This window comes from Heteronotia binoei, chromosome 1 (assembly GCF_032191835.1).
Source record: "Heteronotia binoei isolate CCM8104 ecotype False Entrance Well chromosome 1, APGP_CSIRO_Hbin_v1, whole genome shotgun sequence".
Classification (NCBI taxonomy): Eukaryota; Metazoa; Chordata; class Lepidosauria; order Squamata; family Gekkonidae; genus Heteronotia; species Heteronotia binoei.
In genome coordinates this window covers 256,340,014-256,366,835 of record NC_083223.1, presented here as the reverse complement: position 1 = coordinate 256,366,835, position 26,822 = coordinate 256,340,014, and the positions used below count along the sequence as shown (strand labels likewise).

General features: G+C 47.2%; 1 protein-coding gene across 2 annotated transcripts in view; it reads right to left on the bottom strand.

The window, feature by feature from the left end:
- LMNA (lamin A/C) overlaps positions 1-26,822 on the bottom strand; it is an 81,670-nt gene that overhangs the window by 19,389 nt on the left and 35,459 nt on the right. For both annotated transcript variants that reach the window (XM_060253860.1, XM_060253852.1), the window contains exon 3: positions 5,997-6,153. In XM_060253860.1, coding sequence (XP_060109843.1) covers positions 5,997-6,153 — 157 coding nt within the window. The remainder of the gene's footprint in view (positions 1-5,996; positions 6,154-26,822) is intronic.

The following is a 26,822-nucleotide window of genomic DNA, read 5'->3' as shown; positions in this document are numbered from 1 at the left end:
CGTTTCCAACTCTGGGGTGACGTTGCTTTCACAACGTTTTCATGGCAGACTTTTTACGGGGTGGTTTGCCATTGCCTTCCCCAGTCATCTACACTTTCCTCCCAGCAAGTACTCATTTTACCAACCTCAGAAGGATGGAAGGCTGAGTCAACCTCGAGCCGGCTACCTGAAAACCTAGCTTCCATGGGGGATCGAACTCAGGTCATGAGCAGAGCTTAGGACTGCAGTACTGCAGCTTTAATACTCTGTGCCACAGAGCAGTGTAAGGCAGCTTCATATGTTCCCAGGTTACTGAATTCTGTAACAGGTGCCCTGAATGTTGGAGACACTTTATTCATAAATACAGACTGGCAGGCACTGATTTTGGTACACTCAGCTAAGTTGCACAGGGTTGTCCCAAAATTCATCGCTGCTCTCTTCAGAAGAAGGAACTGTTTCTTTCCACAGTGGCCAGAGAGACCCTCAGAAGGAACTGGATTCAGGACCAAACTTTTTATGGGGCGGTTGGCCATTGCCTTTCCCAGTCATCTACACTTTCCCCCCAGCAAGCTGGGTACTCATTTTACCAACCTCGGAAGGATGGAAGGCTGAGTCAACCTGGAGCTGGCTACCTGAACCCGCTTCCGCTGGGGTTGAACTCCGGTTGTGAGCAGAGGGCTCTGACTGCAGTACTGCAGCTTTACCACTCTGCGCCACAGGGCTCTAAGGAACTGCTTAGATATGTGTTTACTGCAGCAAGAGTACTATTTGCAGCTAACTGGAAAGCTGAGTGTTGCCCAATTCTTGAAAACTGGATAGAGATGCCAAAAATATGCAATTATGGCAAAGTTGAAGAACTACATCAAAGAGTGAAATATGAATTTGAAAGTAATTGGCAAATTTCTAATGATCATTATAATCAGTCTTCGTAACTGCACATTTGAATGGTTTAAGATTATATACCATTACATGACAATTTTAATAAGAAATACTAAGGGTATTACATCCTTGTGACTTTTAGCCAAATGATTGTTGTGTGAAATTTTTTTATAAAAATTCTTATGAGGTAATACATGTTATTTCATGGGATAGAAAAAAAAGGATATAAAAGATAAAATATCATGAGAAAAAGTTAGAATATTTGGCTAGGTCATTATATTAAAGTGAACGAAATTAAAGTGAACGAAATCGCAACGGAGGCGATACCATGGTCGGATCACTTAGCCCTCAAGGCTCGTATGGAGACGCTACCACAACCCTGTAAGGGCGGAGAGCCTATTTTGGCTCGCCCGCGGAGCCTGATGGACCCGGAACGGTTCCAAACGGCTCTTCGGGATCCTTGGCCCCCTTGTGATTCCCTTGACGCCTTGTGATTCCCTTGACGCCCTGGTTGATGCCTGGCAAGACCGGCTATCTGGGGCAATCAACGAGATCGCACCCCGACGTCCTCTGCGCCCTCGTTCAAGGCTGGCTCCTTGGTATACCCTGGAGCTACGCCGGTTGAAACAAGGACTCCGACGACTAGAGAGGCAGTGGCGGCGCACTCGTGGCGAAGCGGCGAGAACATCCTACAGAACGCTTATGAGGTCGTATGAGATGGCAGTCAAGGCCGCAAAGAAGAAGTACTTTGCGGCCAAGATTGCGTCTGCAAATTCGCGCCCGGCACAATTATTCAAAATAATTGGACACTTAACTACTCTGCCCCAAGGCAGACCAAACGTAAGAGAATTAGAAATAGGCTGTGAGGCTTTTGCGAAATTTTTTGCAGACAAAATCACGTCGCTCCGCCAGGACCTGCCCATCACCTTAGATACAGTACATGAGCCCGAGGCCCCTTGCCTGTCTTCTGATTTAACTCTGGATCATTTCGACCCGCTCAGCCTGGAGGAAGTTGACGGAATCCTCTCCTCTGCGCGCCCTACAACTTGCGATCTGGACCCATGCCCCTCCTGGCTAATTAAATCTTGCCTGAGGGAGCTTGAATGTCCTTTACGGGACATCATAAATAGATCCCTCTCAGAGGGGCGTTTTCCATCATCCCTGAAAGAGGCTTTGGTCCGACCCCTCCTGAAAAAAACTACAGCAGATCCGGCCGAATTGGCAAACTACCGACCGGTCTCTAATTTACCGTTTTTAGGTAAAATAATTGAGAGGGCAGTGGCGTCGCAGTTGCAGAGCTTTCTGGATGACGCTTCCATCCTAGACCCTTGCCAGTCCGGCTTTCGCCCGGGCTATGGGACGGAGACAGTACTGGTCGCCCTGGTAGACGATCTCCAACGGCATCTGGATCGGGGCGGTGTGGCGGTGCTGATGTTGTTAGACCTGTCGGCCGCGTTCGACACGGTCGACCATCGGCTACTGACCCGCCGCCTCGCCGATATAGGGGTGAGGGGGTCTGCCTTACAATGGCTCTCCTCCTTCCTCGAGGATCGGGGACAAAGGGTGGCAATTGGTGGCGAGCGGTCCCGGAGGCGCACACTGGACTGTGGAGTGCCTCAGGGGGCAGTTCTCTCACCAATATTATTCAATATCTACATGCGCCCTCTTGCCCAGATTGCCAGGAGATACGGACTTGGGTGCCATCAATATGCAGATGACACCCAACTCTATCTGCTAATGGACGGCCGGCCTGACTGCGTCCCTGAGAATCTAGACCGGGCCCTGCAGGATATGGCAATGTGGTTGAGGAGGAGCGGGCTGAAATTGAACCCAGCGAAGACAGAAGTCCTTTGTCTGGGTCGGGGCGCCCGGGAAGGGGAAACACCTCTTCCGGTCTTCGACGGGGCGCCGCTGAAAGCGGCGCACCGGGTTAGGAGTCTGGGAGTTTTACTGGAGCCTTCATTATCAATGGAGGCCCAGATTGCAGCCACTGCCAAGTCAGCCTTCTTCCACCTGAGGCGGGCAAGGCAGTTGGCTCCCTTCCTAGAGCGCCAAGATCTGGCAACGGTACTTCACGCAACGGTCACCTCGAGACTGGATTACTGTAATGCCCTCTACATGGGGCTGCCTCTGTACCGAACCCGGAAGCTGCAGCTGGTGCAGAACGCAGCGGCCAGGCTACTGTTGGGGCTCCCTAAATGGGAGCACATACAGCCTGGGCTGCGCGAGCTGCACTGGCTGCCAGTTATATACCGGGTTCGTTACAAAGTGCTGGTCATTACCTTTAAAGCCCTATATGGTCGAGGACCTGTCTACCTCAGGCACCGTCTCTCCCTATATGAACCCCAGAGAGCACTGAGGTCAGCTGGAAAAAACTTGCTGACTATCCCCGGACCAAGAGAGGTGAAGTTGCAATGCACCCGCAATCGGGCCTTCTCCTCTGTGGCCCCGAGCTTATGGAACCAACTTCCAGAGGAAATGCGGGCCCTGCGGGATCTTGAACAATTCCGCAGGGCCTGCAAGACTTTCCTCTTCCGACTGGCTTTCGATGATGTAGAAAATTAAGTACTAAAGATACCGCCATCATAATAAAGAACAAATAGCAATAGCATTAGCACTTTTATAACTGTAATTAATTTTAAATCTATTAGAATTTTAATGTTGAATGTAACCTTGTTTTTATACAATGGAATGTTACTGTTACTGTTAGCCGCCCTGAGCCTGCCCCGGCGGGGAGGGCGGGATATAAATAAAATTATCTAATCTAATCTAATATTAAGCTAATTTTTTTACACACGCACACACACTTCCAAATGATATTGCCATATGTAATTTGAAGTCATAATATCATCTATATCACAATATATTTTTAAGCTATAATATCATACCTTTTCTTGTTTTGATTGCTTTTGTGTGTGTGTGTGTGTGTGTGTATATATATATACACACACACACACACACACATATTGATTAAAGAATGTCTGTAATGTTCGTAAAATTTGGTAACTATATTTTTAAATGTGTTTCCCTCTTTTCCCTACTCTGTATCCCCTTAAAAACTCAAATAAAAATCTATTAACACAAGTGTGCAGGAACAGCACACAGAACGCAGGCGGGAAAACACATGACCAAATGCTTTACCATGTTCTTGACCTTGCCAAATTCTTGAGTTGCAGGGAGCTTGTTTTAACACAAGGTGGAGATAGTGAAACATACAATCTGCTGCCCATATTCTCCAAAAGGCCCTGGAAACACTATTCCAACCACACACACACACGCACACACACCCCAATCTGAATTCGTTCCTACAGAAGTTATTGTGGGAAGTGAAGCTCTGCCATGCACAGATTGTGGACTCTGCTTCCCCCTGGTGGCCAATGTGGCCTCTTCAGAAGGCAGATTCCCTAACAATGCTCTTAACAACAACTGAACTTTCGCACAAAGTGGATGTAAAGGTAAAGGCAAACCTTTACCAACCCATGGGGTGATGTCACATCCCAATGTTTTCTTGGCAGACTTTTGTTACGGGGTGGTTTACCATCACCTTTCCCAAATAGGGATTCCTTAAAATACCTGAGACAATTTAAGAGGCGAAGTTAATTTTTTTGGGGGGGGGGGGCAGTTTAGGCACTCTCTGGAACCATATCCCAGTATTTCTCTTTTGCCTAAAGACAGGTCAGACAGAGCAATTATGGACTAAGTTGTTTGAGGGGCTGGACACATGTTAAATGGTGTTAAAGAGAGCAGACAGAGGCACCTGTTTCAAAATCCTGGAAATTGGAAAGAGGCATGTTTGAGACAATCAAACAGGTTTGCTGAATACATAAAAAATACACACCAAGCCCGAATGGGAAACACATGGAATCGCCCACCCAACCTTCAAACTGCATCGTTATGTCAATTCAATTACAATACTAATAAATCTGCTTAATTTTGTCCCACTAAAGAGGTGTTCACGTCCTAGCAAGGTTTTTTTTTTGGTGGCCGGGGAGGGGGGCTGAATGCAAGAATGTATAGAAGCTGTGGATAGGAAGGAAGACATCGTTTTAGAATCCATCACACACCCCCGGGGAAATCTCTCTTGAACACACATGAAGCAGCCTTACACTGAATCAGACCATGGGTCTCATCAAGACCAGTCCTGTCCACCCAGATTAGCAGCAACTCTCCGGCTGCATCTCAAATTGAAATCACATCACCTGGTCCTTTTAACTAGAGATGCCAGGGACTGAAACCCAGGACGTTCGGCATCCAAGCAGAGGCTCTGCCTCTGAGCCACAGAGGCCCCTGTCTTCTAAGACTGTGCTGCCACAATAATTACGCATTGGGCAAATAGCGTATTATTTGTATTAATATGCAAATTTTAAAAGATTCGGAGCAAAATCCTATGTGCGTTTACTCAGAACAGGAGCCTCACTTTGCCCAGTCACACTTGATTTTGCATCAGCTTGCCTAGGACCACAGCCTAAATTGAGGATAGTTTATGAAACTGATGGACCAAAATTCATTCAACAGATGACAGTCTTAAAATGCCGTTATGTCTCTACAGACAAATTTAGGTACAGAGGCATGTGTACATGTATATCAAACACACACATAGAGTTATATTGTATTCACAAAGGGGTGGATCTTCAGGGCTACCATACTCCTTCCTATATCACCAGGCCTCTTCTGACACCTTGAACATATGAAGCTGCCTTATACTGAATCAGACCCTTGGTCCATCAAAGTCAGTATTGTCTTCTCAGACTGGCAGCGGCTCTCCAGGGTCTCAAGCTGAGGTTTTTCACACCTATTTGCCTGGACCCTTTTTTGGAGATGCCGGGGACTGAACCTGGGACCTTCTGCTTCCCAAGCAGATGCTCTACCACTGAGCCACTGTCCCTCCCTACCTTGAAGAATAACAAGATGATTTTGGCTTCACATTTTGCAGGCCAGAGTCCATTTCAGTGGCCTGCAAAAGCCCACAATATATCCACTACCCTCCCGGGCACTACGAGACTCCGAGTTGTTTTCTCCAGTGATTTAACTCAGCCTGATTTCAAACATTCCAGCCGCTCAGGCAGAAATCTGATGGACATGCAGCCTGCTCTGGTTTGCTGACTGAGGAATACTAGCAGGACATGGGCGTTGCTCACCTTGGCCACCTGGGCTCTCAGATCACGGACTTCGTTTTCCAGGTTCCGCTTCTCCCCCAGAGCAGTGGTGAGGGCAGCTTCCTTGGAGTTCAGCAGGGCCTCGACATCCTTCAGGCGGGCCTGGGCAGCCAGCAGGTCCCCTTCCTTCTTGGTGTTCCTAAAAAGTGAAGAGGGAGGAAGAAAGGAGAAGTGTCCATTAAGCCTGCATCTCAGGGACCAGGTTTTATCTCCTGACAGCCTGTACATCTCCCACTGCTTAAAACAGTGAGACACCATCGTGAAAGATAGATGACAGCACAAGAGGAATCCTATCGGGCCCTGCCCTGGATAGTTCGACCTTGTCGGATCTTGGAAGCTAAGCAGTGTTGATCTGGTAAGTACTTGGAGGGGAGACCTTCTTGGAATACCAGCAGTCAGGAGGACGGGGGCAGGCTTTATTCAGCCTTCTCTCTGCATATCCTCCAGGCTCCCAGTAGGGGTCTGGCCTCAGAAGTTGCCGTGACTTCCAGGTGCAGACACACAAACACACACATGAAAGAGGAGTCCTATCAGATCAGACCTAGAGTCCAGCTGGTCCAACAACAGCCACCTAGGAGATCCTGAGAAACCCACAAGCAGGGTCTGGAAGGAGACAATCCTCCCAATTTGTCTGCCCTGTGGCTGGGAATTTAGAGCTAGTTTGCCTCCAAACACAGAATAGCTGTGCAGAATCCTTCCATGCTGCCCTGCAACCTGCCAGCTTTGCACACAGGAGAGAAATTTGGATGTATTTAAATAAATAAATGAGCCTCTTCCTTCACACATCTAAGACGGTGGCGATCTCTCGGAGCAGCTCTCTGGACAAGTGGGAGCCAGCAACATTTTTCACTACTGTCTGTGGAATGCAAGTTGAGTCCACCGACACAAGAATGTCAAAATAGGAGAAGCTCACGGGATCTGCCCAGTCCCCTCTTCCCAGCAATGTCTTTAGGTGGCTCAGCAAGTGGAGCACGAAACCAACAGTCCTCCCTCAATGCTGCACCCCAGCAACTGGTTTTCAGAGATACACTGCCTCTGAACATGGGGGCTCCACTTAGCTGATACTGCTAATAGCCATGGAAGAAGATGATGATATTGGGTTTATATCCTGCTCTATACTCTGAATCTCAGCATGGTCACAATCTCCTTTACCTTCCCCCTCCCCCCACAACAGACACCCTGTGATGTGGGTGTGGCTGAGAGAGCTCTTACAGCAACTGCCCTTTCAAGGGCAACTCCTACACGAGCTATGGCTGACCCAAGGCCATTCCAGCAGGTGCAAGTGGAGGAGTGGGGAATCAAACCCAGGTCTCCCAGATAAGTCTGCGCACTTAACCACTACACCAAACTGGCTCTCTCTGGATAGAGTTACCCCTTCAGGAATCCTGAAGCCTCATCACATCTCCCGGCAACAAATCCCTAAGTTAACAACACACTGTGTGAAACCATTTAACCAGCCTGGCCTGAATTTACCATCCATCAGTTTCAATGGATGATTCCCCAGTTTTAGAATGATAAGGGGAGGGGGATCACCTTCCCAACACCATGTAACAATTGACAAGCTTCTGCTATGTCTCCTTTCCCCAAAACACACTGGAAGATATGGAAAACTGCAAGGCCGTCCACCATGTCCTTTAAAAACCTGTGCGAGTCTCTTTGGTACACCACAGTGGGTGGAACATCAAACTAGAATCTGAGAGAGCAGAGTGCACTTCTCCACATTGCATGGTTGCCACCCTCCAAGTGGCACCTGGAGATCTCCTGCTGTTACAGTTGATCTGCAGGTGACCAAGATCAGTTCCCCCTGGAAAAAACAGCAGCTTTGGAGGGCAGACTCTGCAGCATTATACCCTGCTGACATTCCTCTCCATACCCCACCTTCCCCCATCTCCACCCCCAAAGTCTCCAGGTATTTCCCAGCCCCGAGGTGACACCCCCACCACACTGCCAGGAAAGCTTACTGGGTAATCATCAGGACAAAGTCTGAGTCCAGCTGCACCTTTATGATCAGCTAAGTGTAGCTGACTGGGGAAGGCAATGGCAAACCACCCCGTAACCCATAAAAAGTCTGCCATGAAAACGTCATGTGATGTCACCCCATGGGTCGGTAACAACTCAGTGCTTGCACGGGAGACTACCTTTACCTTTGAAGTTTTATTCAAGGTATTAGTTTCCGTGGGCAAGCACACTTTGTCCGATAAAATGAAACAGAAGAAAACCATTCAAACTTACAGACAGGGCTGAACATCAAATTAGCATGTACCATGATAAAGACAACTCTGAGACATAACAGGAACAAGCCAAGTGTGCCACTTTTCTTCATCATGTCATACGCTAATTTGCTGTTCAGCCCTGTCTGTAAGTTGGAACGGTTTACTTCCATTTCATTTTATCGGTGGAAGTGTGCTTGCACACGAAAAACTTTGTTGCGTAAAAACTTTGTTGGTCTGAAAGTACATATGAACGTATGAAGCTGCCTTATAATGAATCAGACCTTCAGTCCATCAAAGTCAGAATTGTCTACTCAGGCTGGCAGCAGCTCTCCAGGGTCTCAAGCTGAGCTTTTTCACGCCTATCGCCTGGATCCTTTTTAGTTGGGGGATTGAACCTGGGGACCTTCTGCTTACCAAGCAGATGCTCTACCACTGAGCCACTGCCCCTCCCATAAGCAGGAGTCCAAAGTTCCCTTGTTTTATCTGAAAGGTGCCCCCGGGCTCTTATTGCATTGCTTCAGACCATCACAGCCCCTTGGTTAGACATCAGTGGGTCGCACCCTCTCAGTCCAACATTGCTCACAGGGTTGTCCTGAAGGCAAAATGTGTGCGCCATTCTTAGTACCTTGGAAGGAGGGTGGGGCATACCCATCCTCCAAGAAGTGATTTATGAGTCTGTTTTCCATCCAGACACTGACCAGAACAAACCCCACTGAGCCTCAGGGAAAGAACTCATTCGAGTTACCCAACAGAGGAGGTGGCTATTTCCAACATAGCATGTTTGCAACACCAATGCACCTTTTAATACCATGCAGCAGCATGTAACACCAAACACACAGAAAAGCAATTCAAGGACTCTTGAAGATCTGGTACGGATAAAGCTCCCACCCTCTGAACAGTGAAAGTTCACACACCGAGTAATTCCCATCTCTGATAGAGCCACCATTTCACTGCCCACTTCAGAAGATTTATCTGAGCTTAGTTGAACCAACAGGTGTCCTCCCAAAGGCTGACGCTTACGCTCTTGAGCCCTCTTGAAGGGCTATTTTTGTAGGGAAAAGCCCAGCAGGAACTCATTTGCATATTAGGCCACACCCCCTGACATCACTATTGTTTCACGTAGGATTTTTTTTAGAAAAAGCCCAGCAGGGATTTATTTGCATAGTAGGTCACACCCCCTGATGCCAAGCCAGCCGGAACTGCGTTCCTGCTCAAAAAAAGCCCTGCACTCTTGTCATACTTGGATGCCCATAAAATGCTTTGTGACCAGCCAGCTGCTCACAGAGTGTGTTCAAAATCCCACCTTATAGATCAGGGGTGGTCAAACTGGCTCGGGAGCCACATGTGGCTCTTTCACACACATTGTGTGGCTCTTAAAGCCCCCACTTGCTTGGAGAAGCTGTTTGTCTCTTTAAATCACTTCTTCAAGTCAAGCCAGCTGACAGTTTAGAGAATGCATCTGAAGTTAAAGTTGCTTTCTTTCCACCTCTCCTTCCATCTATTTTCTTCCCTCCCTCCCTTCCCTCAAACATCTGACATTCATGTCTCATGGCTCTCAAACATCTGACGTTTATTCTATGTGGCTCTTATGTTAAGCAAGTTTGGCCACCCCTGTTATAGATGATTGTCTGACCAGCTCCAACAAACTATGAGGTTGAGAACAAAAAAGGCCCTGTGCTTGGGCGGAGATTTAGAAACAGCTTCTACCCATGAAGGCTACAGGGGAACTAAGAAAAAGCTAGAAGATTTAAAATTTGACTCTGCGACAGACTCACTAGCTGGGCCTTAGGCAAGGTACTCACACACTCTCTCATAGGGCTGTGAACCTCCAGGTGGTAGCTGAAGATCTCCAGGCAACAGAGATCAGTTCCCCTGGAGAAAATGGCTGCTTTGGAAGGTGGACACTATGCTGAGGTCCCTCCCCTAACCCTGCCCACATCAGGTTCCACTCCCAAAATCTCCAGGAACTTCCCAACAGGAAGCTGGCAACCCTCCCACCTCCAGCCGGTATCTGGGAATAACAATGCTGGCCTACATTTCAGAGCTGTTGCACATAATTACTAATCCCACTTTGAGCTCAGAAGGGACTGACTTGTATGAATCCCAGATAGCACTAGTGCTTCACCAGAAGTGCACTGGCCAATCCGGGAAACACCAGAAAGAATCATAGAACTGGAAGGGACCCCCAGGGTCATCTAGTCCAACCCCCTGCACAGTGCAAGAGTGCCTCTGAGCAACAGCAAACTGCACACAGATCATCCATGGCACGGGGTCAGAGGCATAAGGTTTCCAGGCAGGCTTGAGCCTTAGTGTGAACAAGATCTCAGCTCTAGCAATTAAAACTGGCCTGGGTCAACTGAAATTTTCAATTGATTAATCTATTGAGGAGAATTCTAATTTGTTGGATTCAAGGAAAGGAAGCCAGTTTTGGTGAGGAATTTTTGTTACTGCATCAACGACCAAAAATAAAAAAAATCAGAGTATCTTTAATAAGGGGATAGGTTTCTGCTTATTAAGTTGTCCGTTAGCTTACCCTCCACAAATATATTTTAAGATGGCAGCTAAGGGGTTTGCTGATGTGCTCTTCTATTAAAATGTTTAGCTGATCAATTTGACCAAATGTCTTGCTTAAAAAACCCTCCAAATATCTTTGGACCATTCTCTTCGGTCTCCAGACGGGGGGATTTCAGTTTCTGATAAGCCAAACATTTCTCAAAAGTCATAATAAAAATGCTGGCTGACCCAACCAGTAAACTTCAGAACTCCCTTTGGCAGGAGGCTCACGAAAACTGAAGGCTTTTGAAAGCAGTGGTAAGATTAGGATCTGGAAGAACTGAATTCAAATCCCTACTCTGCCACAAAAGCTCACTGGGTCACTCAGACAAGCTCCGCCTCACGCATGAACACATGCATGAAACTGCCTTGTACTGGGCCCATCGAGGTCAGTATTCTTTGCTCAGAGTGGTAGCTCTCTAGGCTGAGGTATTTCACATCACCTCCTACTTGGTCCAAAAGAAATATGGTGTAGGCTGAGACAGGGACTGCTTGGGTAGACTCATCCCCATATTACTAGCCAGGCTACAATTCTAATTAAATAAAAAGATTGGTAAATAGATCTGCAGGAAGTATACCAGGCAAATATGACTGTAATTTCTATTACGCTGTAACATTTACCAGTACACAGAAATGAAGTGAAAAGCTTTTTAGCTGAGACACACACACACAACCCGGGCAGGAGGCAGCAGAGAGGAGGACAGAAAGCTATAAATATGGCTGAGCTAAGAGAAAATCCAAAGTTTATAATCAGCTCAGATCCAAGTTTCCATTACTTAGTACAAAAGAGGGCGGGAGGGAAGAGGAGGGTTTGTGGAGAAATAAATTAAAGGAACACGTCCAAAAAAGACACGGCTAGTGGTAAACTGAAACGCAGCTGCTTTTTTTCTTCTTTTTATAAAGGACACTCACTAAACAGATGACGAAAAGCAAAAGACTAAACCCTCTGTGTGGTAGACAGAACAGGCGCGCGGGCCTGGAATGCGCTGAACAAGGGAGTCGGTCTGAGCAGCAGCTATCTGGGAGAGGCAGCCTGAGTTGCACAACTGCCTTTGAAGAAGGGATAAACTGCTCTCTGCTGCTTGCTTGAAAGGCAGCCGCAGAGCTGGAAAGGGCCAAATCTGGCATTTAGAGAACAGGCACCCTGCGACAAAGGGCCTCTGAGCATGCACCGTGTGCTTCTCCCCCTTGCTGAAGGCAGCATGTTAAAACACATGTGCCAAAAATACATGAAGATGCCTCTTTCAGAGTCAGATCCTGGGGGTCCACTTTGCCCAGCTCGGTGTCTGTTAAGCTCTGACTGTTCAGGGTAGGGTTGCCAAGCCCAATTCAAGAAATCTCGGGACTCTGGGGGTGGAGCCAGGAGTAAGGGTGTGACAAGCATAACTGAATTCCAAAGGGAGTTCTGGCCATCACATTTAAAGAGACCACATACCTTTTAAATGCCTTCCTTCCACTGGAAATAACGAAGGATGGCAGCACCTTTTGTGGCTCATAGACTGGACCAGGGGTTCCAAATCTTTTTAAAACTTGGACGGTATTTTGAGGAGATGCACTGGATGCTACGCTGAAAATTCAGTGCCTCTAAGTTAAAAAAAAAGTTGTCGTCCCCGCAAACCCCAGATACCCATGGATCAATCCTTCCTTATACCCTATGTGAATCGGTCTCCATAGGGAATAATGGAGTGCCCAGCAGACATTCTCCCCCCACACATTGCTTTGATGACCCTGATGCAGGGGGAGGGCCCTCCAAACCGGGGATCTCCTGCCCCCACCTGGGGATTAGCAAACCAAACTGGATGAACACAGTAAAGTTAGGAAGCAGGGGAGACCTACAAAAAAGTCAATTTCAGTGAAATTTACAAGAATATGCTGCAGTTGCTCAGTACAAAGAATTTTTTAAAGACTCACTATTGAAGGAATATCTCATACTATTTATCTCATACATAACCATATTGTTTTACCTTTAAACTGTTTTAACTGTTTTAATTGTTCTTAAACTGTTTCGATTGTTTTATTATGTTGGAAGCCGCCCTAAGCCCATTATGGGAAAGGGCGGCCTATAAATCTATGGAAATAAAAATAATAAAATTATAAATCAAAATTACAATAAAGCATTTCCCATTTTGCACCATGAAAGAGTCCATATAGAGGAAAGACTCCAAGGAGTGCAAAGTCCTAGTAGGTGTGCTTTGACCTCTCCTGATGGATGACGATGATGTCTGCGATGTCAAAAACTACTTTGCAGTACACTGAAGACTCAACACATGAGGCAACGTCTTCATAATTCGAGAACCGCTAATGTCAGATAAAGAAACTGACTAGTCGCGTGCATATTGTTGTGAGCATTGGTTCCAGATAATATGAAGTGAATTGATCAAGACGAAGGTCTACAACCGAAACACAGTTTTTAAAACCTAGGGAACGTGTTATCATTTACACTTCATTATAAAGACATCGCCTCCCTTCCAAGTAGGGATGCCAGATACTGGGGCCTTGTGTATGCAAAGCCATGTGCTCCAATGCTGTGCTACAGAGACCTGTGGCAAAAAGCAGAGGAGTCTCACTCCAGATTTTGGCTCAAGAACATATGAAGCGCCCTGATGCTGAGGCTCACCTCTTGGCCCCTCCTGTCTCCTCAGTCCTGTTCCGGGTCTCTCAGATTTCAGTCTGGGGCTTTTGCTACTCCTGCCTTTGGAGCTCTTTGTAACCAGAGATCCTGGAGATGACTGCACTGGCTGCAAAGCATATCTGTTCCTGAGCGATGGGCCTGTTCCTCCCACCATCTAACAGCAGATTCCAGAAGAGGTGCCTGTCTGCATAGCAGCAAAACACAACAGCATCATGCCCAGGGCTCAATTATTAGTGCCTTCACAGCTTCAGAAGTTCTGCATTGTCACTCACTGAAGCCACCAAATTCTTGCAAACTTAAAAAGGGGGGATGCAGAGAATCCATCTTTTTTTTCTTCAGGGGACGACAGATGCATGACGCACTGGATAAATTACATGCATCGTTTTTTAAAAAGCAGTTAGCCTGCTCGCAGTGAGGGCTGAAGAGGCTAGGCAGCAACTCATCCGCTTGCTCACCAGCGTGGATATTAAAGGCATTGCACAAATGAGTGCAAGCCACGTGCAAATTGCAGGACACGATTTTATGCTATCTGACAATACAGCTTTTTTTTAAAAAATCTGCATGATACCTTTTGGATCAAAAGGTCAAGACCAGGGGTGGCCAAACTGTGGCTTGGGAATCACATATGACTCTTTCACGCATATTGTATGGATCTTGAAGCCCCCACTATCCCGTTGGCCGGCTTGGAGAAGGCATTTCCTCTCTTTAAATCACTTCCCGAAGACAAGCCAGTTGGTGGCTTGGAAAATTCATTTAAAGTTAAAGTTGTTTTCTTTCTACCTCTCCCCCATCTATTTGCCTTCCTTCCAACATCTGATGTCCTTGTCTTGCGGATCTCAGACTTCATAGATATTTATTCCATGTGGCTCTTATGTTAAAAAACTCTGGCCACTCCTGGTCAAGACAACAACATGGCTTACAAGATTAAGACAAACATTTTAAAAATACAAACATACAACTTTTATTAAACAATTAGGTGCTTTTTCCTCTCTTGATATTTTTTCCTCCTCTTGAGAGCAGTCGTCCTCTCCCTGTGCCGCAAGCCCCAGGCCAAAGATTCTACAAAGAGCAACTGGGGGGGCGGGGACAGAATGTTCCCCTCCAATACTCAGGGCCTGGCTTTGAAGAGACAGAAAAATGAAGGAAACAGGCACTCTTTATCAACAGAGAAAATCTATACATTTGCACAAGGGACATTCCTCCCCACATCTTGGAATCTGAATTCCCAGCATCCTTTGCTGGCTGTTTCAAACAGCTAAAGTATTTCAAATTCTGTTTTGAAAAGGAAGGCAGCATTTCTAGTCCTTATAACTGCTGTTCCAAGTGCCTTTTTTTGAAGAGGTCATCTGTGAATATGAGGCCCAGGCCAAACAGAAGAAGACGACTGCAGATTTATACCCCCCCCTTCTCTCTGATCAGAGGCTCAGAGCGGCTTACAATTTCCTATATCTTCTCCCCCCACAACAGACACCCTGTGAGGTGGGGGGGGGGCTGAGAGAGCTCTCCCAGAAGCTGCCCTTTCAAGGGCAACTCCTGCAATAGCTATGGCTTACCCAAGACCATTCCAGCAGCTGTAAGTGGAGGAGTGGGGAATCAAATCCGGTTCTGCCAGATAGCTCTCAGTGTAATTAGTTCTCCCAAATAGCTCTCCTGTCCTCACTGTGCTGTGTCACAGAACTCAGTACACCCGGTGGGAGCTTGGAATACCTGGAATGACAGCTCACTTCAAACTACAGAGATCAGTTCTCCTGCAGAACATGGGACGCTTTGGAGGGTGGACTCTGTGGCATTGTACCCCACTGAGGTCTCTGTACTCCCCCTGCGCCACCCCCAAGTTTCAAGGAGTTTTCCAACCTGGATTTGGAACCCTACCCATCATCCCTAGATAGATAGGACCTGTCAACCCTAGATAACCAGAACATTTGCCATAATAGGTTTCCAGTACAGACTCCACAGGCAGTAATTTTCATGTGGCTTCAGCAGACCTGGGATTTCCCGCTAGACTTACAGAAAGAAGCGTCCCTCCCACCCCCAGTACAGATTGCAGCTATTCATTTCCTAATCACCAGCCTGCCCCTAAAAGGGAAGAATATTACTACTTTCGGATTCCTGAGTTCGGGTGGTTTCCCCTTAAGCCTAGACGCACAGAGATGGCATAAAAATCAACTACTGAAAGTTAAACTACAGAAAAGTAGGGAGTTTCCTCCCTATAACTTCGCGAATCCCCTGCTGTGACGCTTCTAAAAGCGGCACTTTAGAAACAATGACTGGCTTGCTCAGAACTGTTTATAACTTTTTGGGTTGTCTTCGGATGGCTCCTAGCAAAGAACTCAACACAGAATTTGATTCAAGCCTTGCTGGCAAGAATCCAGCAAGGAGCTTCCAATTGCTCTGCAGGGTTGCCACCCTCCAGGTGGTACCTGGAGAGCTCACGCTATTAGAATTTATCTCCAAATGACCAAGATCACTTCCCCTGGAGAAAATGGCTGCTTTAAAGTGTAGTTTCTATGGCATTATACCCTGACGAGGTTCCTCCCCTCCCCAAACCCCACCTTCCACAGGTTCCACCTCCCAAAATCTCCAGGATTTTCCACCTCAGAGCTAGCAACCCTCTGTAACTGGCAGCCTGGAGGCCAAATCAGACCCTCTGAGAGGTGTCGCTAGCCCCTTCTCTAGCCAAGCTAGAAGTCAGACAGAAGGATCAATGCTTGTGACAACTGTGCAGCTTGCTGGCAGGATGGGGACAGTCTGTCCAAATAATTCCTTATCCTCTCTAGCAAAACTGGTTCATGTTTGAGTTGAATTCAGTGAGGAGGAAGCAATTAAAAGCATTTTATAAGAGTATGCATTCCCAGCTCTGAATCGTACAATGGATCATTTTATTAGCATTTGTGTTGTTTTTGCACTCAGTGGACTAGGATACCTGCAAACATTTTGTAGAGGATCCAGGTCAACCCTTTCATGGGGAGGGGGGAATGGCAATTTTACAGCGAGTGCATGTCTGCACCCCCATCCAAATCTGGATGCTGTCCTTTGCTTTCCACGGGATGCCCATCTGAACGCACATCCCCCTTACTGCTCTCGTCTTAGAAAGTAACAACATTGGGAAGCAAACGATAAAAGACAGGACAGCTGTAAGATATATATCAGAATCTGAGTTTGCCAGATCACAACCACAATCTCAGATGATACGATTAGCTGCTCTAACTTCCCATTCCGGGGCATACTGGGAGCCTTCTAATTGTTTCCTCATTCTTAATTCTATTACCTTTGTGTGCAGGGCCTTCGGCCAAAGCAGCAAGTGCACCAATGTTAAGTCAGGAGAAAGTAATGAAATCAAGATGGCAGCCCTACAGCCAGACACCCATTTGCTCAAGAATTCTTTCCAGGACAGGAGCTGTCAGAAAGAACTGTTTTAACAGGTCCGAGTGCCCTGCTACCCGGTCCATTAGAACAGGGGTGGCTAATGGTAGCTCTCCAGATGTTTTTTTTGCCTACAACTCCCATCAGCCCCAGCCAGCATGGCCAATGGCTGGGGCTGATGGGAGTTGTAGGCAAAAACATCTGGAGAGCTACCATTAGCCACCCCTGCACTAGAAGGAAGAATTTGACACCTCCAGCCAGGAGTTTCATGAACACACAAGCCAGGGCTTTTTTTTGTAGTAGGAACTCCTTTGCATATTAGGCCACACACCCCTAATGTAGCCAATCTTCTAAGAGTTTATAGGGCTCTTCTTACAGGGTTTACTATAAGCTCTTGAAGGATTGGCTACATCAGGGGTGTGTGGCCTAATATGCAAAAGAGCTCCTGCTACAAAAAAAGCCCTGCTGTCAGCCCATCAAAAGAGAATACTGTCAACTCAGACCGCCAGTAGCAGTAGCCCTCCAGGGTCTTCAGTCAAGGTCTTTCATATCATTTACTGTCTGGTTTGTTTTTTTAGCTGGAGATGCTGGAGACTGAACCTGGGGGCTTTCTACATGCCAAGCAGATGGTCTACCGCTGAACCACAGCCCCTCTCATGCAACTGTCCCCACCCTACAAAAACAACATCCTAGATCATAACAGGAAAACTACTCCTGGTGGTAAAAATTATGATGCTTGATTACTTTATTCTGGTGCAGGGCTTTTTTTGTAGCAGGAACTCCTTTGCATATTAGGCCACACACTCCAGATGTATTCAAGCTCCTGGAGCTTACAGTAGGTCCTGTACTAAAAGCCCTGTAAGCTCCAGGAGGATTTGCTATGTCAGGGTGTATGTGGCCTAATACGCAAAGGAGTTTCTGCTACAAAAAAAAGCCCCGATTCTGGGCAACTTGCTGCTGTAGGAAGCCAACTTGGTTCTTCTCCTGTGCGGGCTGCCAGTTCCACAGTCTACCTAACCATCTCTCCTAAGCCCACAAAGCCTGACAGCAGTTTGCTGGATTCAAGCTGAGCAGAGATGTACCAGAAGTCTAACCTCCTCCCCTTTTTTGTACTTATCTGCAAGGCAGATACTACAGGGCAAGGGGCGGGCACCTCTGGATCAGGAAACTCCTGGAAGTTTGAGGACAGAGCTTGGGGAAGGCAGGGACCTAGTGAGATATAATGTCATGGAATCCATCCTGCAAAGCATGGAGATCAACTGTAATTCCAAGAGGCCTCCAGGCCCCACCTGGAAGTTGGCAGCCATAGGTTACATAAAACAGCTCTAAAACTGAGTCGGGTTTTCGAAATCTTCACTGGAAACTTATTTTGTTTGGAAAAGTGACAAAAAGGCCAGGAAAGGACAGGCAAGGGAAATCCCACTTGTGTTTTCAACGCTGAGGGGAAAACGAAAAGACAATATGCCACGTTCTCTGACTCATCCATTCTTTTCTGGTCTCAAGTGAGCCGCTGCCACGCTGAAGGGAAGCCTGCAGAATGCCGCCATCCTGCCAGATCAGAGCCAACTGGGTAGGATTTCATATCCAAGGAATTAAAACAAGATTTTTCCACTAAGAAGGGAGACGCCCAAACATTCCAGCAAGACCCTCGTCTCCCATCCACCACCCCCCCCCGGGGTGATCATCAAGCACCTTCCACATTTCTAAGCATCTCTTGCAGTTTACCTCCAATCCCCTCACAAGGCAGCCCCTGGGTTTCAAAGGCCGGAGGAGCATGAAGCACCTGCCACTCTTTAACAATAAAGCAAGCAGGCACAAAGGCAGAAGTGCAAAAACAAAGCCCCAAAGTAGAAGTGCAAAAACAAAGCTCCAACAAAATAAAAGGAAGGCTGGATGAACATATGAAGCTGCCTTATACTGAATCAGACCCTCAGTCCATCAAAGTCAGTATTGTCTGTTCAGACTGGCAGCGGCTCTCCAGGGTCTCAAGCTGAGGTTTATCACGCCGGGATCTTTAGAGACAGAGAGAATATATTTTCCCCCAGCTCGAGAGGCAAGCTCATGTCCATTACAAAAATATGATGGGCACAGTTAAAACAGAAACCAGCCAGAATTTCAAAAATAAATATCAACCATGTACTAATTAAGGGGAAAGGAAATAATTTAAAAAAAAACCACACACATTGTTGCCAATTTTCAGTTATTTCCCAGTCCAGAGTTAATACCACACACTAAACCAAGTACACATAGAAGAAAAGGAGAAAAGAAATCAGAAAAAACTGATGTGCACCATCAAAAGACTGAGAAAACCAAAACCTCTTCACATGGCAACTAAAACTCAACAACTTTTAGGGTCATGCAGACAGACGGAAAAAGGAACCTCGAATGTGAGGTACAAAGGCAGCTGTGCATCTTTAGCTACTAATTCACCAACACAATAAATCAGGATATCCCAACTTCACAAAAGAAACCTGACTTGGGGAACAAAAAGGACCATCTTCCCAGATGCAGAAGTTTCTTGAGACCTTGAAAGCTAGGAAACACCCCTGTCATCAAACACAAGCTAAGTGCCACTGATTTTAGTAAGCAGGGCTTTTTTGGTAGAAAGTGCCCAACAGGAACTCATTTGCATATCAGGCCACACCCACATAGGGGTTTTGTGGGAAAAGCCCAGCAGGAATTTATTTGCATATTAGGCCACACCCCCTGACACCAAGCCAGCTGAAACTGCGTTCCTGTGTGTTCCTGTTTAAAAAAAAAGCTCTGATAGTAAGAAATCCGGAAGTCACAACTCTGAAACTGGGATGTGGGATGACAAGGGACACCTCTGCACAGGAGGAGCCTGCCATGGGCAAGCTATTTTCATGAGCCAGGCAGAGGTGGCAGCACCTGGCTCAACAATATTTGCCTGCTGAAAATATTATGTCTGCAATATCAACAAAAGCCATGACAGGCCTGCCAACAGCCCAGAGTCTGGGTCAACTTGCCTCCAGCTCTTAACTGGTCGTCATCACACTTCTCAGGCACAAACTTTCAAGCACAGCAAGGGCTAGAAACATGGTCCTTAAAAAGGAACGAGAACTGGAGTCACCAAAATTCTGTCGGAGACTGTCTAAAGAGCCTGGTGCCGCTCGGCCTACCATATTCAGATGACAAGCAAGTAGTCTTGCTACCCTTTAAAGCAGCGCCCCCAACCTTTTTGAACCTGAATTTAGGATTGCCAGCTTCGGAGAGTGGGAAACACCTGAAGATTTGGGGGGGGTGGAGCCTGGGGAGCGGAGGGGCCATTCAATCCAGTTTCCAAAGCAGCCATTTTCCCCTGAGAATCAGGTATCTGGGGACAAGCTGTAATTCTGGGATATCTTGAACCACCACCTGGAAGATGGCAACCATAGCTTGTGGGCTCCTTTGGAATTCTGGCACACGGTGGTAGGTACAACCATAAAATGGCTGCCACAGGAGTCAGAAACCACCACCACCACCACCCCACACACAGAAGAAATTCAAGTGCGGGGGGAAAAGAGGTAATTTCAAAAAACACTGGGAAAAGTGAGTGAGATAATAAAACCGACACTGGGGGTACCTGACGCTGAAACAACATTTTCATCTGCACAGCCAATCAGTGGCCAAACAAAGCCCCACTGGGCAAGAAATGCACCCACTTAAAAACACTAGGTGAGCACCAGGAACGGTGTCAATGGGCACCCACAGTGCCCATGGGCACCACATTGGGCACCCCTGATTTAGAAGACAAAACAGCCACCTTGGCATTCTATCTTAAGTAAATCAAAAGCCATTATTATACACAATCTGCTCTTTGTGTCCAAGCAGCGGTGACAATTTAATTCCGGGCTTACTGAATTAGGAAGCAAGATGTTAAATATTACATTAAGGCAGGAAGAGAAAGGCAGCAATAAGCAAGGTCTTGGCTGGAGTGGCGGGCCGTCTCTTCTTCCCACCCTTCCTCCCCACTCCAGCCCCGGCTGAATCATTCCAGCCGCTTTGCATTTCCACAAATGGAAGCTGCAGTATTTGCCGCTGTTTGGGCCAGCGAAGCCCTAGCAACCGCTTTGAATGGGTGGGAGAGAGAGAAGAGAAACACATTCAAACAGGGAAATGGGACTTTTTGGCACCGGCTCAGTGACATTTTGGGGGAGAAATGAGTCAAATATGCCACACCTCCCCGCCACCGCCACCACCACGTCGCCAGTTAGAAGAAGTTTGAAGGCTGTGAGCAATGTGAAAAATGCATCAGGATTCCCCCCCCACACACTTGTATTTAAGTGTGTGTGGAGAGGGAGAACAAAAAATATCTGATAGGAAGATTTGCAAACATACATTTGTATATGAGACAGAGAGAGTCTGACACCTTCCCACAGCTGAAATAAGGGGAAGGATTGAGACTGTTCTTCCTGGAAAAAAGGGACTTAATCCCAATAAAAACAAAAATTAAACCAGAATGGCGCACAACGGCTTAGAGGAAACTTCTAAACATTCCTTTCGGCTGAGGAAACCAGCCCAGCTACAGCATGCTGAAAATGCCACAGCAGTTGAACAGCCCAGGGCCTCTCTCCTACTGGGCAATTCCCAGAGAGTGCCACAAGCAATCCACATGCCCGTCTGTAAAGCAGCAGAAGCATCAAACCTGTCTTGTCTGGCTGCCACATAACTAACAGGAGCCAGCAGGATCGGTGGTCTGTGCACACACATACATGTGCATGAGGGAAACCTTCCAGTTCACAAGTCTATGAAAACCTTGAGGGTTGTGGCAATCAAGAGGGGGAAGTGGCAAACCACTACGACCTGGGTATGCAAAATTATTCCTACCACATACACAGCAATACCAAATGTTGATAACTTGTACACATCAGTAAAGCTTTTGGCATGTGGACTCTGTTTGAGGGTTCAAGACTCTGGGGATGCAGACGCAGCAGACTGCCATTTGGAGGGATCACGTGACTTCACAGAGGTGACTGGTTACCCTCATTGGCACAGCCGAATGCACAGCACAGGTCCTGGACTCCCACCCGCAACCAGAGCTAACTCGAGTTGACAGCTAAGTCTGACATTCGCCAGAGTCCCATCAACAGCTCACACTTCGGGTTGCCAGCACTGGGCTGGGAAATTCTTGGAGAGTTTGGGGGCAGAGCCTGGGAGGGCAGGCTGGGACATGAGTGGGATATAATGCCATAGAGTCCACCATCCAAAGTAGCCATTTTCTCCAAACTGATCTGTTACCTGAAGATCAGTTGTAATTCCAGGAGACAAACAACGCTGAAACACGTTGCCTTTTGTACAGTGAACGCCCTACAGACATCGCCTCAGGAAGACCCATTTCTGGATGCCAGCCTCCCGGTGGATTGCCTTGGAATTATAGCTCGTCCCAAGATTAGAGATCAGCTTCCCTGGGGAAAATGGCAGCTTTGGAGGGTGGTCTTTATGGCACTGAACCCCACTAAGGTCCTGCCCTCCCCAAATCTCCAGCTAGGGTTGCCAGGTCCAATTCAAGAAATATCTGGAGACTTAGGGAGTGAAGCCAGGAGACATTGGGGGTGGAGCCAGAAGCAAGGCTGTGACAAGCGTAACTGAACTCCAAAGTGAGTTCTGGCCATCACATTTAAAGGGACTGCACACCCTTTAAATGCCTTCCCTCCATTGGAAATCATGAAGGGTAGGGGCACCTTCTTTTGGGGCTTTTTGAAACTTGGAGGGTGTTTTGAGGAGAGGCATTAGATGCTATGCTGATAATTTGGTGTCTGTAACTCAAAAAACACCCTCTCCGATCAATTTTCCATTATACTCTTTATGGGAATCGATCTCCATAGGGAATAATGGGAGTGCCCAGCAAACATTCCCCCCACACACACTTTCTGATGATCCTGAAGCGGGGGGAGGGCCTCCAAACCAGGGGATCCCCTGCCCCCACCTGGGGATTGACAACCCTACCTCCAGGAGTTCAACCTGGATCTAGCAGCCCTACCCCCATCCCCCATCAGTGATCAGGGGAGACCTGGCAACCCTAAATGATAGGCACAATTCATTGATGAAACACTGTCTTTGCTGTGCAATGCTGGGAACTGTTTCTTCTGAAACTCCATGGAGCATCTGCAAAACTCCCCCCCCCCCCTTCAAGAGCTGATCTGGATCAGAGGCCTTCCTGGGTCACGCAAGCACAAGCTCCTTTCCCAGCACAGGGCGGGGGAGGGGGACACCAGTCAGGGAGACTTTCAGGAGAAGAAATCAATGGCTCCCTCTGTTCTCTCTCAGCAGTGTGGCTTTCAAGGCAGGCAAATGAGAATCAGCAGACTGATTTGGAGGGCAGAGCTCTGTTCGGCCCCTTGCACAGTCCCTCTTAGGATTGCCAGGTTTGTGTTGGAAAATACCTGGATACTTTAGGGGTGGAGCCAGGAGAAGGTGGGGTGAGGGAAGGGGCCTCAGCATGGGACAATGCCATAGAGTCCACCCTTCAGAGCAGCCATTTTCTCCAGGGGAGCTGATCTGCCAGCTGGAGATTAGCCGTAAAAGCGGGAGATCTCCAGGCCCCCACCTGGAAGCTGGCAACCCTATCTCAGGCCTTTTTTAGGAAACTTCTACGCCACCTTTCCAAAGAATCTGTTGGACTGGCAGTTTGCAAAGTAAAGCAGAATGAATGCATCAATAAACTCTTAAAACCCCAGCCAGAGCGTAAAACAAATCCCATAAAACAGGTTCTCAGGCTAGAAGGTGGTCATAAAAATCATTAAAAGATCATTTAAAGATCATCATTAAAAATAAGCTGTGATCATCCTTAAAATTAAGCTGTAGTACTTTTTGATGCCATACTCTTTGCCTGCCCACTGAAATTTCCATAGCAGCTAGGCGTTATGCCAGTGAAGGGGGAGAAAATGGCAATTCGCTGAACCTGCAAAAGCTCACAGATAAATGCCAGCAGTTAAATGACACAAAATGTATTTGAACTGGAAAGTTACAACTGGACAGGAAAATAAAAAAAATATGTGTAGTTAGTAAATTTATACAAAAGGAAGAGGCACTGAATTGAGAAGCGCACAAACATCAACCCTTTTTGGCAAACATCAACCCTTTAATGAAAAACCCTGGTTGAAAAAGACACGTTTTGGCCTGATGCCTAAAAGAGAGTCCCAGGGCAGGCACTGAGAGAGCCTCAAGGGGAAGGGTGTTCCATAGACAAGGTGCTACCACTGAAAAAGCCTTGTCTCTGGCCACACCCTCCTCACCTCTGAAGGTGGAGGCACAGAGAGCAGGGCTTGTAAGAAAAATCTTAACCACCCAGCAAGGAAATAGCTGTCTTTCAAATCCTTCCTCCTCTGAACGTCAACGCAAGTCATTCACCGCTGTCCTGTTTGCCAACTGGCCCACAATTCACATGGCTCAGCCTATGCACATAGGCACTGGCGTCTGGCTGACTCTGCCATCACAGGTTCGTACCAAAGGTGTTGCTTTTTGCCATTTTAAGAACATCCCCAATGGCTGGGATGGGATCCAGGAGGATATCCTGGACTGTATTTCCTCTTCTCCCAGCAGCCAAAGAGTCCCACAAGAGTCAGAGTGTTTCTAGAGCTTAGAAAACAGCACAGGCTTTTTGGAAGAGGACACTGGTGCCCAGGTGGCTGCTGGGTAGCAACAACAGTGTCAGTACTGTGCTCACAAAAGGCATCATTTGATATGCAAACAGAAGGGGCTCTAGAATGTAAAAGAAGCCATGTTGGATCAGGCCAACATTCTGTCACACAGTGGTCAAAAAACCAGGCTCTGGTTCAGTGGAAGAGTATCCACTTTATACAAAGGCTCCAAGTTCAACCCCCAGCATCTCCACGTAAAAGGACCAGTTATAGGTGATATGAAAGTCATCTGCAAGAAACCCTGAAAATGCAGAATCAGCACAAGCTCTACTGACCTTGACAGACCAAGAGCCTGATTCAATAAAAGCTGGCTTCATGAGTTCACAAGTCTGCAAAGAGACACTCACCCGAGTACAGGCTGCCAGCTCTGGGTTGAGAAATTCTGGAGATTGTCATCTAGGGAGAGTGATTTTGGGGTGGGGTGGGGAGACATCAAAAGTGGGGCTTAATGCCATAGAGTCCACCACCCAAAGCAGCCATCAGATAAAAGCTGAGAACTTAGTAATTCTGGTTGATTGATAATAATAATAATAATAATAAATTTATTCTTATATCCCGCCCTCCCCCGCCAAAGGCGGGCTCAGGGCGGCTCACAAGCATGATCTGCAAAACCGGATGTGTGAACTGCACGAGCACACTATCCAGACCCCAAATTGGATTCCGGGCACAGAATCCAGCATCTTGTCAATGTTCCTTGGCTACCTACTTGACCATCTTCAAGTACTTGAAGGATATTGAGGATGTCGTGGAATTGCCATATTGAGGATGTCGTGGAATTGTTTCCTGTGGCCCCAGAAGGTCGGACCAGAACCACCAGGTTGAAATTAAATCAGAAGAGTTTCTGGCTCAACATTAGGAAGAACTTCCTGACAGTTAAAGCGGTTCCTCAGCAGAACAGGCTTCCTCGAGAGGTGGTGGACTCTCCTTCCCTGGAGGTTTCTAAACAGAGGCTAGACGGCCATCTGACAGCAATGCAGATCATATGGATTTAGGGGGAGGTATTTGTGAGTTTCCTGCATTGTGCAGGGGGTTGGACTAGATGACCCTGGAGGTCCCTTCCAATTCTATGATTCCTAAGTCACATTTCTGGAGTCAGACTCTCCTACCAGCATGCTGCTTATAAGAACCACCCTGCTAGATCCAGCCAAAGGTCCATCTAGTCCAGCATTCTGTTTCCCACAGTGACCACCCAGATGCTACCAGGAAGCTCCCAAATAGGTCATGAAGTCAAAAGCTCTCCAAACAATGCCCCCCCCCGACAGTGGTGTCCAGAGACACACTGCTCCTGAGCCTGAAGGTTCCATTTAATTAATATCTGTAAACAGCTATTAAAGAAACTGAAGTACCCTTCTCAAAACAAGGCAAAAAAACCCACTAGATGCATAAACATGAGCAGAACACAAAGCTGCCTGCATGTTAAATCCCTCCTTCCAAGACTCCCTTATCCATACAAACAAAGAAAAGCGAATAGTTTGCTTTTCTATCACCACCCCGGGTCTGCCTTTCCGATTCCAGCTCTTGGCAGCTGAGATCCATCTGACTCAGAGACGTAACAGGAGGGGCCGTCGGGCCTCAAGTTTGAACAGAGCAGCCGCAACTGGCCTGGGCACAGCACAAAAGGGAACTTTTTTATTATTTTGGCTTGCAGATTAAAAAAAAACCAGGAGAATTATTTACGTTTCAAGCAAGCAGGGGTGGGGTGGGGGGAGGCTGGTTTTTCAAGGGCGCAGGGAAAGCCGGGAGACTTTTTTTTGCAACTGGAGACAGAATACGAAAGAGGCCCAACAGATGCCCTGGCAGCAGCTGCTGCACAAAGGCCCTTCCTGGCTGAGTTTGGAATGAGTCACCACCTGTTTTTGAAGAAAGAGAGAGAGCCACTGGCTACTGCGACATCCAGAAATGCGGCACTGTGAGTGGAAAAGGCCACTGCTTTGAGATGGACCGCCAGCCAGAAATATTTTTGCCAGCCTCTTTGGAATTCCCTCCAGTGCTGCGATTAGCAGGAAAATTGCTTAATAAAAAAAGAGAATAGAAAAATCAATGGCTTTTAGTTATAATAGCTCAGTAGAACCTCCATCTGCAGAGACATCATACCTCTGAATGCTAGGGACAAGCAGTAGAGGGCTTTAACCTTTATGGTTGGGGTTTTCCCAGAAGATGGGGCTTGTGGCTCAGGGACAGCACATGCACTGTGCATGCAAGTCTTGGATTCAATTCCTGGCATTGTCCAGCTGAAAGGATCAGGTAGGAGTAGAGGGGGAAGACCTCCACTGGAGACCCTGCAAAGCAGCTGCCAGTCAGCGCAAGTAACACTAACCTTAACAGATCAATTTGATCGAGGCTGTGAGAAAGGGGATGCTGGATTAGGCAACCTTTTTACAGACCTGTCAGGGCACTTTTGGTCTTG